At 42.2% G+C, this 14,932-nt stretch overlaps 1 protein-coding gene across 17 annotated transcripts in view; it reads left to right on the top strand.

The window, feature by feature from the left end:
- fhod3 (formin homology 2 domain containing 3) overlaps positions 1-14,932 on the top strand; it is a 637,022-nt gene that overhangs the window by 442,468 nt on the left and 179,622 nt on the right. For all 17 annotated transcript variants that reach the window (XM_033016429.1, XM_033016409.1, XM_033016394.1 and 14 more), the window contains exon 7: positions 8,042-8,153. In XM_033016429.1, the coding sequence (XP_032872320.1) occupies positions 8,042-8,153 (112 nt within the window). The remainder of the gene's footprint in view (positions 1-8,041; positions 8,154-14,932) is intronic.

The raw sequence follows: 14,932 nt of genomic DNA, 5'->3' as shown, positions 1-14,932 counted from the left end.
AGTCTTGTATTTGCCTTCCTTGCTTCAATTCGACTTGCAAATTACCTTTTTGGGAATCCAGCTCCTGCACTACCTAGCCCCTTTGCCCCTCCGAATTCTGATTTCTCTCCACATTTAGAAAATAGTCCATTCCTTTCTACACCTTGTAGAAGAGGGAAAAGGGAATGGCCAGGGTGGCAGGCAAAGCAGATGATACTTCCAGCATTCCTGATGCAACGTGAAGATGAACTGGATGAAGGGAAGTGAGGAACACTGGGTTGCTTTCACCACACTCCACAGGTTCAGGCAGTCAAGAGCAGGGCAGTTGCCTTACCAGGCAAAGATACGTCCCATCAGAATATTTTCTTGGGTGAAACAATAGAGGTAGAGTTGCTGCCTTACAGCATTAGAGACCCCGGTTCGATCCTGACTGCGGGTGCAATCTGTATGGAGTTTGTACGTTCTCCCAGTGACCTCGTGGGTTTTCTCCAAGATCTCCAGTTTCCTCCCACATTTCAATGACATACAGGTTTGTAGGTTAATTGGTTTGGTATAAATGTAAAATAATTGTCCCTGTTGTGCGTAGGATAGTGTTAATGTTTGTGGATCACTGGTCGGTACAGACACGGTGGGCCGAAGGGCCTGTTTCCGCACTGTATCTCTAAACTGAACTGAACCATAGCACATCCGTAGATGTCGGAAACATAGAAAAATAGGTGCAGGAGTAGGCCATTCGGCCGTTCGAGCCTGCACCGCCATTCAATATGATCATGGCTGATCATCTAAAATCAGTACCCAGTTCCTGTTTTTTCCCCCATATCCCTTGATTCCTTTAGCTATATCTAACTCTCTCTTGAAAGCATCCAGTGAATTGGACTCCACTGCCTTCTGTGGCTGAGAATTCCATAGATTCACAACTCTCTGGATGAATTTTTTCCTCATATCTTTCACACTAACTGTTGTATTTGTGAATGGTTTGATTTTACCTGTGTATGATATGATTTGCCTGGATAGCACGCTAAACAAAGTGTTTCATTGTATCTCAGTATACGGGACAATAATAAAATAGTACCGATATCAATTTGCTAATGTGGTGTTTCAGGCTGAGCCATAATCATTGGTTACCCTTCTGACATTGGTGGTCTAAAGGTCAAGGTGATCCAGAGCGGAAGGTAGTGCAAGGGAGATGGCACCCTCACAGATCTTGTTTCCTGTATACAAATTGCAAGGGGTCTAGATTGTATTTGTGAGGTATTCATAAGTATAATATGCAGAGACTCTTGTGGATTTGCTGCATTCATTTTTTTATATAGTTCAAAAGTACTTTATTTTCACTTGTATCTAGACACGGTAAAATTCTTGGTTTTACATAAAATTCGGTAAAATCACAATATACATGATTTTACAAGTAATAGCACAATGATTGTTGTTTAAAAATAGTAGATTTTGTCTGAGGTAACACACACATTTCTGGTACAAATTTGTGCCTTTCAAGCATCTTAAAAATACTGAGTTTTATATTAGCCTTAATAGCCCGTTGTCTTGGTGGCAGCACTGGGTCAGTAATGTCGGGGGTCGGCCTGGCCTGGCCATGCTGTCTGTGTCCTCTGTGCTGCTGCAGGCCATGTCCAATCTGCATGCTTGCCCCACCTATGTGGGATCTCCAGTGGCATCTGATCCACGTGATCTCCTGGCTGCTGCACGGCCTCCAGTGGTCCCCTCCACTGTAACCTAGATCTAAATGCGTCATCTCCTCGCCTCCCACAGCCAACACTCTGATTCCATGGGGGGTGGGGGGGAAGGGTGCATCCTGTAGTTTAGTATAGAGAAAAAGCGCGGAAGCAGGCCCTTCAGCCCGCCGAGTCTGCACCGACCAGCATTACACTGTGGAAAGCATCTTGTCCGGAAATATCACAATCTGGTTTGTGAATTGCTCTGCCCAGGACAAGAAGGCTCTACAGAGAGTAGTGCGTTCGGCCGAACGCACTATGGGAACTTCACTCGCCCCCCTGCAGGAACTATACATCAGGAGGTGCAACTCAAGAGCCAATAAAATCATGGGAGAGCCCTTTCACCCCTGCAACGGACTGTTCCAGCTGCTACGGTCAGGCAAACGCCTCCGTTGCCATGCTGTGAGAACGGAGAGGTTGAGAAGGAGTTTCTTCCCAGAGGCCATTAGGACTGTAAACTCCTATCTCACCAGGGACTAACTTTACTGAACCATTACACTGGGTTTTTTTTTATTGCTGCTTTTTTTCCCCTTTTTACTTCCGCCCACAATATTTAATATGTAAAAGAATATGTGATTCTGTTCCATTCTGTTTGTAGTTTGTTTGTTTGTTTGTCTTTTTGCACAAAGTCCGCGAGCATTGCCACTTTTCATTTCACTGCACATCTCGTATGTGTATGTGTATGTGACGAATAAACTTGACTTGACTAGCACCGTACACTAGAGCTACCCTATGCACTAGGGACAATTTATTATTTTTTGCCAAAGCCTAATTCAACTGCAAACCTTTAAGTCTTTGGAATGTGGGGAGAAACCAGAGCACCTGGGGAAAACCCATGTGGTCACAGGGCGAACGTACAAACTCAGTACAGACAGCACCCGTAGTCGCGATCAAACCCGGGTCTTTGTCGCCGTATGGGAGCAACTCAACCACTGTGCTATTGTGTCGCCCCTGTAGCTGACCTTGGACTGCTTTTGAGGGCGTGAGAGGCAAGCTCGCAGGCACCAATTGTCTGCTCTGTTTGCTGCTGCCACCATTTTTATACATCTGCACCCTTGTGTGTGTATGGGCATATATTTTATATGTTGGCTGTGCAGGGGAAAGTTCTATTGATGTCTTCCATGCAGTAGTTCCTTCAGGTCTGAGCCGAATTTCTCTTCTGCCCAATATATTTCAGGATAGTTCCTGGCAGTTCTTGCGGCTGTTATCATTCAATATTAATGGCAAAATACTGCAGGGTTTCCATTCAACGATCTAAACGAAACCAGCATTTCAAAACAAATCGAAATACCACTCCATTCCTACTGAAAGCAGTAATTACTTTATCCCTCCTCAATGTATAAAGCTCGACAATTTTTATGATTAGTTTGAGAATGTAAAATAACAAGGTCTTGAACGTTGGTAGGCAAAGGTAAAGAAAGGGAGGCCCAGGCATGTAAGATATTGAACTGTTGAACCCTGTTAGATATATTTATTCCTTAGCTCCATGCATCATTTCATTTAAGACCAGCAAAAGATTCTGACTTCACAATAAGCAGAATCAGCATGAAAATATTAATGCTCCCTTTGAAACCTGCACTAGCACATTATAAACTTGAACTGGGCCACATTTATTCCATTCACACGTTATAAACTGATTCTGGCCCACATTCAGCCCATTCCAGACTTCATACATTCAGAATGGCTTGCAGTTTAGAGGGGGGAGACCATAAAATGTGAGTTGCAGGAAGGGGAAGAGAGACCAATTGCTGTGGATCCACTGAGGTCAGGGGATGGCAAAAGGTTGCAGAAAGCTGCAGAACAAAAGGGTCTGTGTTGTTCTTACATGAAGTGCAGAAAACTAGCATTGAGGTTATTGGGAAAGCTCATGGAATGCTGACTTTTATTTCAGGAGTTCGTAATATAAAAATAGGCAGGGGAAACTCAATCATTGTTGAACTCTTGGGATGTTGGACAGAGGACTGTGTGCATTGAGCCACAGTGAGAAGAGAGACGTTCGGTAGCGGGGAAGTAATGGGGGAAACTCATCAGCCCCTTCAATGCAAGTCTGGTCTCCAGACTCGGGGTGCTAATAGCTTGTAGTTTGATTAGTTTAGCTGCACCACCTCAAATGTAGTGACCCGAGAGGAAAGGCACATTCCCATCATTGTGCCCATGCCCCTGGTGCTGTGTTCAACGATGCACATTGAAATAAAAATACATAGAGCTTCAATTCCAAGTGTGTAGGAAGGAACTGCAGATGCTGGTTTATACTGAAGATAGTCACAAAATGCTGGGAATAACTCAGTGGGTCAGACAGCATCTCTGGAGAAAAAGAATAGATGACTTCTCAGGTCGGTACACTTCTACAGACCTGAAACGTCACCTTCTTCTTTTTCTCCACAGATGCTGCCTGACCCGCTGAGTCACTCCTGCATTTTGTGTCCAGCTACAATTACAATCTGTTCTCAAAATAAAACTCCTGCATATCTCATTTCATGGTTGAAACTTTGTCATCTTGTCCTTGGGTCCTTGGTGATCAGTTACTTTATCCCTCCTCTCTGTAACGTCAATCTTAATTAATCAACTTATTTTGTTGACCTGCCCATTCTCACCCCTCCACTCTCTTAAACCCCAAGCACGAGCAAATGCTCTGCAATGCATTTGTGGCAAAATATATAAAGGAGTAATTAAAATAATAAGTGAGGCTCAGGATATTAAGCCGAACGAAGGGTGAGCAACTGGGAAGGATATACAAATTGTGGCCATAACATCTCAGCAAGTGTGCATCGTTCAGGCACAATCCTGTAAATGATCGCCATCTGCTGTTGCAAGCCACTCATCGCAGGCATTGAATGAGCTGACAATGTTGTGAAAACCCTGGATAGAGTGAATGTGGAGTGGATGTTCCCACTAGAGGGAGAGTCTAGGACCAGAGGGCATAGCCTCAGAATAAAAGGACGTTCATTTAGAAAGGAGATGAGGAGTTGCTTTAGTCAGAGGGTGGTGAATCTATGGAATTCCTTGCCACAGATGGCTGTGGAGGCTGTCATTGCATATCTGTAAGGCAGAGATTGACAGATGGTACACAAAAATGCTGGAGAAACTCAGCGGGTGCAGCAGCATCTATGGAGCGAAGGAAATAGGCAACGTTTCGGGCCGAAACTCTTCGGGTCGAAACGTTGCCTATTTCCTTCGCTCCATAGATGCTGCTGCACCCGCTGAGTTTCTCCAGCATTTTTGTGTACCTTCAATTTTCCAGCATCTGCAGTTCCTTCTTAAACACAAGAGATTGACAGATTCTTGATTATGAAGGGTGTCAGAGGTTATGGGGCGAAGGCAGGAGAATGGGGTTGAGAGGGAAAGATATGTCAGCCATGATTGAAAGGCCGAATGCCCTAATTCTGCTCCTAGAATTTATTTTGTAATAATCCAATCGTTCATTACAGGATCCATAGTTTCATGTAACTCAGGCACGTTTTCTAACAGATGCAGCATAAGAAAAAGCATTCTTGTAGCGTTTTGTGGCTTCATTCTTCCCCTCTCTGCACATTTATGGCAGAGGTTGAAACACATGGGGACTGCAGTCAGATTTATTAGACTTGTGTCAACTCGACCCATTTAACATTCTGTGGAGGATGTCCCCAAGGAAACATGACAATAGGAATGTGTGTAACTTCAGTTACCTTAATAACTTTGATTACATGGGGGAATTGCCGACATGGTCCCACCTCCTTGCCATGATCTCCCTCTTGATGAGATCGGTGGGATAAAGAAATATTTGTTTTTTACTGTAAGTGCCAATCTTTGTTAGAAGCTCCTGTCAGCAAGCGATCCCTGATGAATGGGGACCGCACTTTCCAAGCCCATTAACATGTGATAGACATGCATGCAGGAGTAACTCAGCGGGTTCAGACTGAGGAAAGGTCCCGACCCGAAACGTCACCTTATCCATTTTCTCCTGAGATGCCGTCTGACCCGCAGAGATACTCCAGCATTTTATGGCTACCTTTGGTATAAAGCAGCATCTAAAATCCCTTATTATTCGCTTCACTCATGCACTGGTTTTGCAATAATTGAACAATTCTCCAGTTGAGGTATGCAGTTTGTATTCTCACATGAAACATTATTATTACTTTGGGTAAACATCGTGTTTCACTGACCTTTATTAGTCTATGCAGTGAGCAGTGAGCAGCCTTTGATTAAAATGGAATGGAGATCAACAAGGAAACGATTTGGAGACAGAAATGGTATGAAGGCCTTGTGTGTTTATCAACAAAGTCCAACCTCGCCTCTAGTTGATGACCATTTTATAAACACCAGCAGCATAGATCGTGACAAGTCCTTGATAAAATATCTTGGTGGTGGAAACTGAGCCCCTTCCACGAGTTGTAAAAGTTTTTTATCAGATGCACGGCAATAATTTGAAGATGGAATACTGGGAGCCGGTGATGATGGCAAATGAAAACCAATTCCATGACTTTTCTGGCAGCTTTTCAGTGGGGAATTATGAAGAAGTTGGTGTGTGTGTGTGTGTATATATAGTGGCATGTATATATATATATATATATATATATATGTATGTGTGTGTGTGTGTGTGTGTGTGTGTGTGTGTGTGTGTGTGTGTGTATATATATATATATATATATATATATATATATATGACAAGTGCATCTTTATAGTTAGCCAAGCTTATGATTATTATATGATATATATATATGATTATTAAATAATTCACAAATCAAAACTTGGCTAACTATAATGAGGCAGTCATGGAGTAAAAGAGTCATAAAGCAAACAGACCCTTCGGCCCAACTTGTCCATGCTGTCCAAAGTGCTGCATTTAAATGAGTCCCACTTGGTCTACATTTCTCAAAACCTTGTCCTATCCATGTATATGTTCAAGTATCTTTTAAATGTTGTTATTGTACCTGCTCAACAACTTCCTCTTGTAGCTCATTCCACAAATCTACCAATCTCTGAGCAAAAAAGGTTGCCCCTCAGGTTCCTATTATATCTTTACCCTCTCACCTTCAACTTGCGTTCTTCCAAACTCAATACTTTGACTGCTTTGGTTTCTGAGGTGCCCTATTCTCTCTCCAATGGATTATCCTTAATATTATCTGCCAGAGCTATCTCTTGCCCCATTTTCCCCTCCTGATTTCCTTCTGAAGTATGCTCTGCAGTCCTCTAAACACCTCCAGGGTTGCAATGGATCACAGCTGCCTATACCTGTCCCGTCACCTCCTTTATTCTGACCACTCTGCTCATGAAAACACACAGCATAAGGTGGGGTGTGATTTTCATTGCCGCTTCCAAAAAGCAAAATGCAGAGCTGTAAAACATGAATGTCAAATTGACACCCTTATTCCTCAAGAGACTAACAACGTGTATCTACATCTCAGGTGATGTTTGGGCCCACAGGTCCAATATGGTGTGCAATTGAAGTTGACGAGAAACACTAATCAGATCAGAATCAGAATGCTGTTTATTGTATACGGGAAGCAAAGTAAATGTTTGATAATCCACCATGTTTGTTGGTACTAGATGAGGACATTATCCACATGAATGGAAGTCTTCCAGATTAGTACCCCAAAACATTTGTTGATCAATTTTCTTTTACAGATGTTACAAAATGTTATAATTTCCCAGTGAACCAGGTATGTTTGAAGAGAATGCATGAAACAGGACCCTGGCCAGTTGTTGAGGAGCACGGGGTCAGGAGGCCCCAGCAACTGTGTGTGTGTGTATGTGAACTGAGTGCCAGTGGGAGCACAGCAAATATTTTAGTTGATCCAGGTAAACCAGATGCCAATTGTTTGGGTTTCCCAATCGTTGGAAAATAGGTTATCAGAATTTTAATATAGTCTGTTTTTCTCATTGTGGTGGTACAATAGATTGCAAATTTACCTGATAGGTGATTTTCATTTTCACCTGGACATGGAGCACACTCTTTGAGAATAGATTTCCCCTGTCCCTTTCACTGCGGTTAAACAAATACAGATCACAACTGTCCCATCCTCCCTGCTTGTTATAGAGTCATACAAAGACTCTCAATAGCTTTAACTAATCTAGAGGAAAGACCTCTGCCAGACAAGGAGAAAAAGGAAGGAATGGTTTCATTGGCTTCATCTTTGCCTTTTTTGCTTTGGAATAAAATCATCTCTCCTTCTGCCTGGCCCTTGCTGCCTGTGGTGGCAATTCTCTTTGATGTTTTGAGAATTTATCCTGGGAAAACTAATGCCTTCTTTAATGAGATTGGTTTCGCAAGATATATCTGATATATATATATTTTACCATGATTTCTCCCAGCAAGATGGATTGACCTATTGTGCTCTTTGTTTCTTGTGCAGTTCCGCCTGGTGGTGAAAACAGCCCTGAAGTTGTTGCTGGTGTTCGTGGAGTACACAGAGTCGAACGCACCACTGTTCATCCAGGCAGTCACCACTGTGGACCACAAGAGGGGTGAGTCTTCTTATGCTGAAAGATTCTCTCCTTACACCAAAACAATGTGGCATATTTCCAGGAGTGTTTCATTCTTTGTCATGTATCATTAATTTTACCTTCAGAAAGCCAAATAGTTGAGGTCCCTTCAGATTAAAAAAAAGTTTTTTTAGAGACACAGCACGGGAAAGGGCCCTTTGGTCCACCAAGTCCGCACCAACCAGTGATCCCAACACACTAACACTATCCTACACACATCAGGGACAATTTACATTTATGCCAAGCCAATTAACATCCAAACCTAAACGTCTTTGGAGTGTGGGAGGAAACCAAAGATCTCAGAGAAAACGTACACAGTCACGTGGAGAATGTACAAACTTTGTACAGACAGCACCCATATGCGGGATCAAACTTGGGTCTCCGGCGCTGTAGAGCAGCAACTATACCATAATGACACCATGCTGCCAATTTACTTAGCAAGCAGAGAAGGGTTTCGGCCCGAAACGTTGCCTATTTCCTTCGCTCCATAGATGCTGCTGCACCCGCTGAGTTTCTCCAGCATTTTTGTGTACCTTCATTTAAACATTGCTCTATTGGAAATGGTCTACGAAGTTTCTGCAAAATAAAACACTATCAAACATTATAACCAAAGATAGACACAAAATGCTGGAGTAACTCAGTGGGTCAGGCAGCATCTCTGGAGAAAATGAATAGATGACGTTTTTGGTCGAGACCTTTCATTTAAATGGGGAGGAGGAGGTAAAACTGGCCCCTGCGGGGTTGGGAAATGAATGGTATCGGAGGGAGGTAGCAAAAAAAAGGTCTCGACCCAAAACGCCACCTTTTCCTTCTCTCCAGAGATGTCACCTGACCTGCTGACTTACTTCAGTATTTTGTGTCTATTTTCGGTGTAATCCAGCATCTGCAGTTCCTTCCTACACATCAAACGTTATCACTTGTGTACAATTTTGAGGAATGATTTTTTTGAGGGAATTAAACACACAACTTCTTTCTGGCAAGGGTATGGTAGATAAAATGCCTGAAGCATGATTGTTTTCTTCTGAGATTGGTGCAACTGTGCTGCTTTAATAACCCAAGCGAGAATCTCATTCTGTTTTCTGGATGCTATAATAGCTAATAGTACACAACATCCAGCATCTTTCTTTTGCATGGACTATCGCAACATTTAAAAAACATTTAGACAGGTACATGGAAAGGATAGGTTTAGAGGGATGTGTGTGAATGAACTGCAGATCCTGGCTTAAACCGAAGATAGACACAAAGCATACGCACAACTGCTATTTGTGGATTACAGCTCCGCATTCAACACAATCATACCCAGTAGACTGGTTTCCAAGCTGTCCGACCTAGGCTTCGAACACTACATCTGCCTATGGATTAAGGACTTCCTTACGGACCAGCCACAGTCAGTCAGGATGGGACCCCACTACTCCCCCCACTCTGACACAGGAGCTCCACAAGGTTGTTTGCTGAGCCCCCTCCTCTACTCCCTCTATACTTATGACTGCATACCGACCCACAGCACAAACACCATCATAAAATTTGCAGATGACACAGTGGTGGGGCTGATCACTGAGGGCGATGAGTCCGCTTACAGGGAGGAGATACAGAGGTTAATAGGCTGGTGCTCAGAGAACAACTTAGCACTCAATACAAAAAAACAAAAGAGCTCATCACTTTTGGAAGAAGCAGGGTGACCATCCCCCACTGCACATAAACGGAGAAAGAGTGGACAGAGTCTCCTGTTTCAGGTTCCTGGGCACCCACATCTCAGCAGATCTCAGGTGGTCAACTAACACGCACTCCCTGGTAAAGAAGGCTCAACAACGGCTTCACTTCCTAAGATCACTCAGGAAAGTCAACTTGCCACAACATCTGCTGGTGTCATTCTACCGTTGCTCCATAGAGGGTGTCCTGCCCCATGGCATCCTGGTATGGTATGACAACAGTTCTGTGGCTGACAAGAAGGCTCTGCAGAGAGTCATCAATACAGCCCAGAAGATCACCAATGCACACCGGCCGACCCTGGAAGAGATCTATAGCTCTAGTTGCCTGCGGAAGGCATCACACATACTAAAGGACTCATCTCATCCCGCACATCACTTGTTTGCCCTTCTGCCCTCAGGATAGCGTTACAGGTTCATCAAATCACACACCACGAGATTAGCGAAAAGTTTCTACCGCAAGGCCATCACCACTCTGAACTCTACACTGAACACACAGCCCCCATAGCCAATATTTTGTACCGCCACAACACTATTCTATGAATATTGCACATTGCACATTCTGACTTGAAGACGTTTTCTTGCCGATTTTGTTATTCGTTATTCGCTGTTATTTATCTGATACGTTTGTTGTATGTATTTACAATGACAATTAAGTGTAGTATTATTAAAAACTGGAGTAAGCGGGTCAGGCAGCATCTCTGGAGAAACCAAAATAGGTTCCGTTTCGGGTCGAGACGTCATCTATTCCGTTTCTCCAGAGATGCTGTCTGACCTGCTGAGTTACTTCAGTTTTTTGTGTCTATCTTAGATTTAGAGGGATGTGGGCCAAATGCAGGCAAGTGGGACATAATAATAATAATAATAATAATAATATCTTTTATTGTCATTGCACGTCAGTGCAACGAGATTTAATGTGCAGCTCCACTGATGTACAAGAAAGGTAAATAAATACAATACATAAATAAGCAAGCTGAATTGATTGACGTGACCATCTGAGGGAGACTGTCCAAAGGGGGTGGGTGGGGGGGCACTCATTAGGGCCGGTTCAGAGCCGCTATAGCTCTTGGGATAAAACTGTTCCTGAGTCTGGAGGTTCGGGCGTAGAAGGCCTTGTAACGTCTGCCGGAGGGAAGTAGTTGAAACAGGTTGGGTAGTGTAGTTGGTCGGTGTGGGCAAGTTGGACCGATGGGCCTGTTTCCATGCTGTATGACTCTAAGACTATATGTGACTTTGTTTTACCCCTTTGGTACATATTCATATATTCTGTTGTGCTGCGGCAAGTAAGAATTTTATTGTCCCGTCCGGGACAAATGACAATTAAAAACTCTCTGGAAAACACTTCCGATGTCTTTAATAGGCAGAATAAATGCCATAAAAATGATTTTTCTCCCACAAATTTTGTATTTATTTCAATCAATACCAATATACTTACCTAAAATTGCTTTTAAAAAACTTGATTCATACATCACAAATTTTATTTGGGATTATAAATCCCATAGAATCAAAAGAATACACTTGTGTAAACGCAAAGAATTTGGTGGACTGGCACTGCCCAATTTTTTGTACTATTATTGGGCTGTGAATATCAAAAATATAAAATTTACTGGTTGGACAATTCTGCCCAACAGGTAGACTGGATAGTAATGGAGAGAGAGGATTTAACATAGGAGCGATCCTTCTCTCCCCGATAAAACTGAATAATACAATATACAAGAAGAATCCAATTATTCATAGCACAATACGAATTTGGAAACAAATAAAACTAACTCTCAAATTAAGAAATCTATCGCTTCTCTCTCCTATAGTAAATAATCCATCGTTTAAACCATCTATTATTGATAAAACGTTTACTCATTGGGAAAGAATAGGAATTAAAACGTTTCGAGACATGTATGAAATAGGAAATCTCTTATCATTCCAACAATTGCAACTTAAATACAACCTGAAAATTAATCAGCATTTTAAATACCTTCAAATTCGAGATAACTTGAAAAAACATACACAAGAATATCAAACTCTGACCTCAGATCTATTAGATGAAGGCATGAATAGAAAGGCGGAATCAAATAATTTAATATCTTCCTTGTATAATATCATTCTAAATTTAGAAATACCATCGTCAGATGCAATTAGAAGAGAGTGGGAACAAGAACTATCTATAAAAATTCCAAAAGGCAGATGGGATAAATATTTGCTATATGTACACAAATGCTCGATTAATGTAAGACATACCTTAATTCAATTTAAAATTTTACATAGACTATATTACTCGAAAACTAAACTGAATAAAATGTTTCTCCAACCTGTGATAAATGCTTATCTCAAGACCCAATTATAACCCACTCCTTTGTCTCCTGCACAAAACTCCATAAATTTTGGAAATAAATTTTTGATATCTTCACAAAATTATTTTAAATAAAATTGGGCCCCAACACAGAATTGATTATTTTTGGAACAATGAAAGGCGGCTCTGAGCTGACTTCATTCCAAAAGTCTCTCCTTAACTATGGCTTGATAACTGCAAAAAAAACCTATACTCAAATTCTGGAAAAACGCACCCGCCCCAACGCTTAAAATGTGGATTTTAAGGATGTCCGAAATGTTACACCTCGAAGATATGAGATTCGTCCTAGCAGGTAAAGCAGACCAATTCCTAAAGATTAGGTCTCCTTTTATCGAGTTATTACAAATATATGGTGCAACATAACCCTGGAAATTAACTGTTTCAGAACTGGGTGAGGGGTGTGGAAAGATATGAAGCAGGTATATCCCTTTTCCCTTTTATTTTTTCTGTTTTGTTTCCTTCTTTTTTTTCTCTCTGTTTTTTCTCGTTTTTTTTTTCTTCTCTCTTTATATCTTTGCGGGTTCTTTCTATCTGTTCTTACACGAACTATCAAGATCACTACTTTACTTAACTTTCTCTTTCCTTCTCCTTTCTGCTTCTGTTACTTCTATTATTAAATTAAAAACAAGAAGTTGTACACGGAATGTATTATGATATACACAGTTTATATTACTGTACATTGCTTCTAATAAAAATATTTATTAAAAAAAAGACAATTACAAACTCTCTTGACTCTTGACTCTCCTCTGGTTGAGATTCATGGACTGTAGATCTGGGCATGTTGCTTTTACTTGCAAAGTGCCATTAATCCTGACAAAATCTTCCATCTGACCACAAAATAAATATTCACCTCAGCAGCAAATGGATCCAACTATTGCAACCTGTAATTTTCTCTTGGCTGCATACCCACTGCCTGCAGTGTTGAGAGTTTTACTGAAAGAATTCAGTGCTTTTTCTACATGCTGCCAAGCCACTATTCAGAGAATGCATGTTGTGAGCGCATTGTTTTGTTACTCCAGGAGAGGTTGTTCATTCTTTAAGGAGCAGCACAAGCATGCAGGATGTGCTGTGACTTCTCACAAGCAGAGACAAAGCAGAGGGATGTGGTGTGCTAGATTGCACAGCTATAGTGGATTAAATAGACTCCTGTGTTATATCTCTGATTCAGCAAGGGCTGCAGGTGTGAATCTCTTTTGCAGAGAAATAAATATTCTACACCGTGACCACAATTTGTTCCTTAATTTTTTTCCCCCTCATTCCATCCCAGTGCATACCCATTTCTCCTACTATCCCGCCCATTCTCCATCCACTTCCCTCCCTCCTCCCCTCACGCAACCATCCCCTTTCACCTATATCACTACTCCCTCTGCTTTTACAATTCACTCCTCTTCCCTCCTTATCTGATACCCTTTTGTCCCCTTTTCATCGCTAGACTTTGTCCACCCATCTGAAAATCAAACCCCCTTTGCCTGTATCCACCTATGACCCCCCCTCCAACTCTTTTCTGCTTTCTCCACCCTGCTACATCAATCTGCAGAAGGATCCCGACCCAAAATGTTGCCTCTCCATACCCTCCAGAGATGCATCCTGACCAGCTGAGTTGTGATATAAATTGTTTTGGCCACCTATTTGTCGAAATGTAGCGGAATTCTTGCTATTGAGGGAGTGCAGCCTAGGTTTACAAGGTTAATTCCCGGGATGGCAGGACTGTAATATGCTGAGAGAATGAAGCAGCTGGGCTTGTACACTCTGGTGTTTAGAAGGACGAGAGGAGATCTCATTGAAACATATAAGATTGTTAAGGGTTTGGACATGCTAGAGGCAGGAAACATGTTCCCGATGTTGGGGGAGTCCAAAACCAGGGGCCACAGCTTAAGAATAAGGAGTAAGCCATTTAGAACGGAGACGAGGAAACACTTTTTCTCACAGAGAGTGATGACTCTGTGGAATTCGCTGCCTCAGAGGGCGGTGGAGGCAGGTTCTCTGGATGCTTTCAAGAGAGAGCTAGATAGGGCTCTTAAAAATAGCGGAGGCAGGGGATATGGGGAGAAGGCAGGAACAGGGTACTGACTGGGGATGATCAGCCATGATCACATTGAATGGCGGTGCTGGCTCGAAGGGCCGAATGGCCTACTCCTGCACCTATTGTCCATTGCCTATTGGAAGAGACCCTTTGGCCCACAGTGTTTGTGCCAAACATGATGCCAATAGCAACTTCACAGCATAGTCCGTGCTGGTATAATGGTGAATAGGGGAAAGGCTATTTATTTTGGCTGAAGGGATGTCAGCGTTTTTTGAAACGTCATTGAAATGAGCGTCAAATTGCGATGGAGTAAAGCATTTAAGCATTTCCTCAGTGTTGTTAGACCCTGGAAAGGCAAGCCCATCAATGAGGGGAAATTATAAATGAATGGCCTTTTTCTTTCATCATTTTAACAGTGTGGGTTCAGCTATACAGGCGAGTTTGGTGGGAGGGGAGTGTAGTTGGCAGAAGACAAGGTGAACTGAATATTCATTAACCACTCTGGCAAGAGAGGCATGTAAATGTGTTGATTACCAATGAAAGGTTGACCCGAGTCTATCGGCAAAAATGTCCCCTCCCTGTTCATAAGGTGTGGGCAGTGCTGGTTGAACCATTTTATTGTGATTGTGTTGAGACTTGTGTTGAGATGTAGATTGATAGGTTGGTGGAAAGAGAATACATGTCA

Source organism: Amblyraja radiata, chromosome 2, assembly GCF_010909765.2.
Source record: "Amblyraja radiata isolate CabotCenter1 chromosome 2, sAmbRad1.1.pri, whole genome shotgun sequence".
Lineage (NCBI taxonomy): Eukaryota > Metazoa > Chordata > Chondrichthyes > Rajiformes > Rajidae > Amblyraja > Amblyraja radiata.
This window is presented reverse-complemented; position numbering and strand designations above follow the sequence as displayed.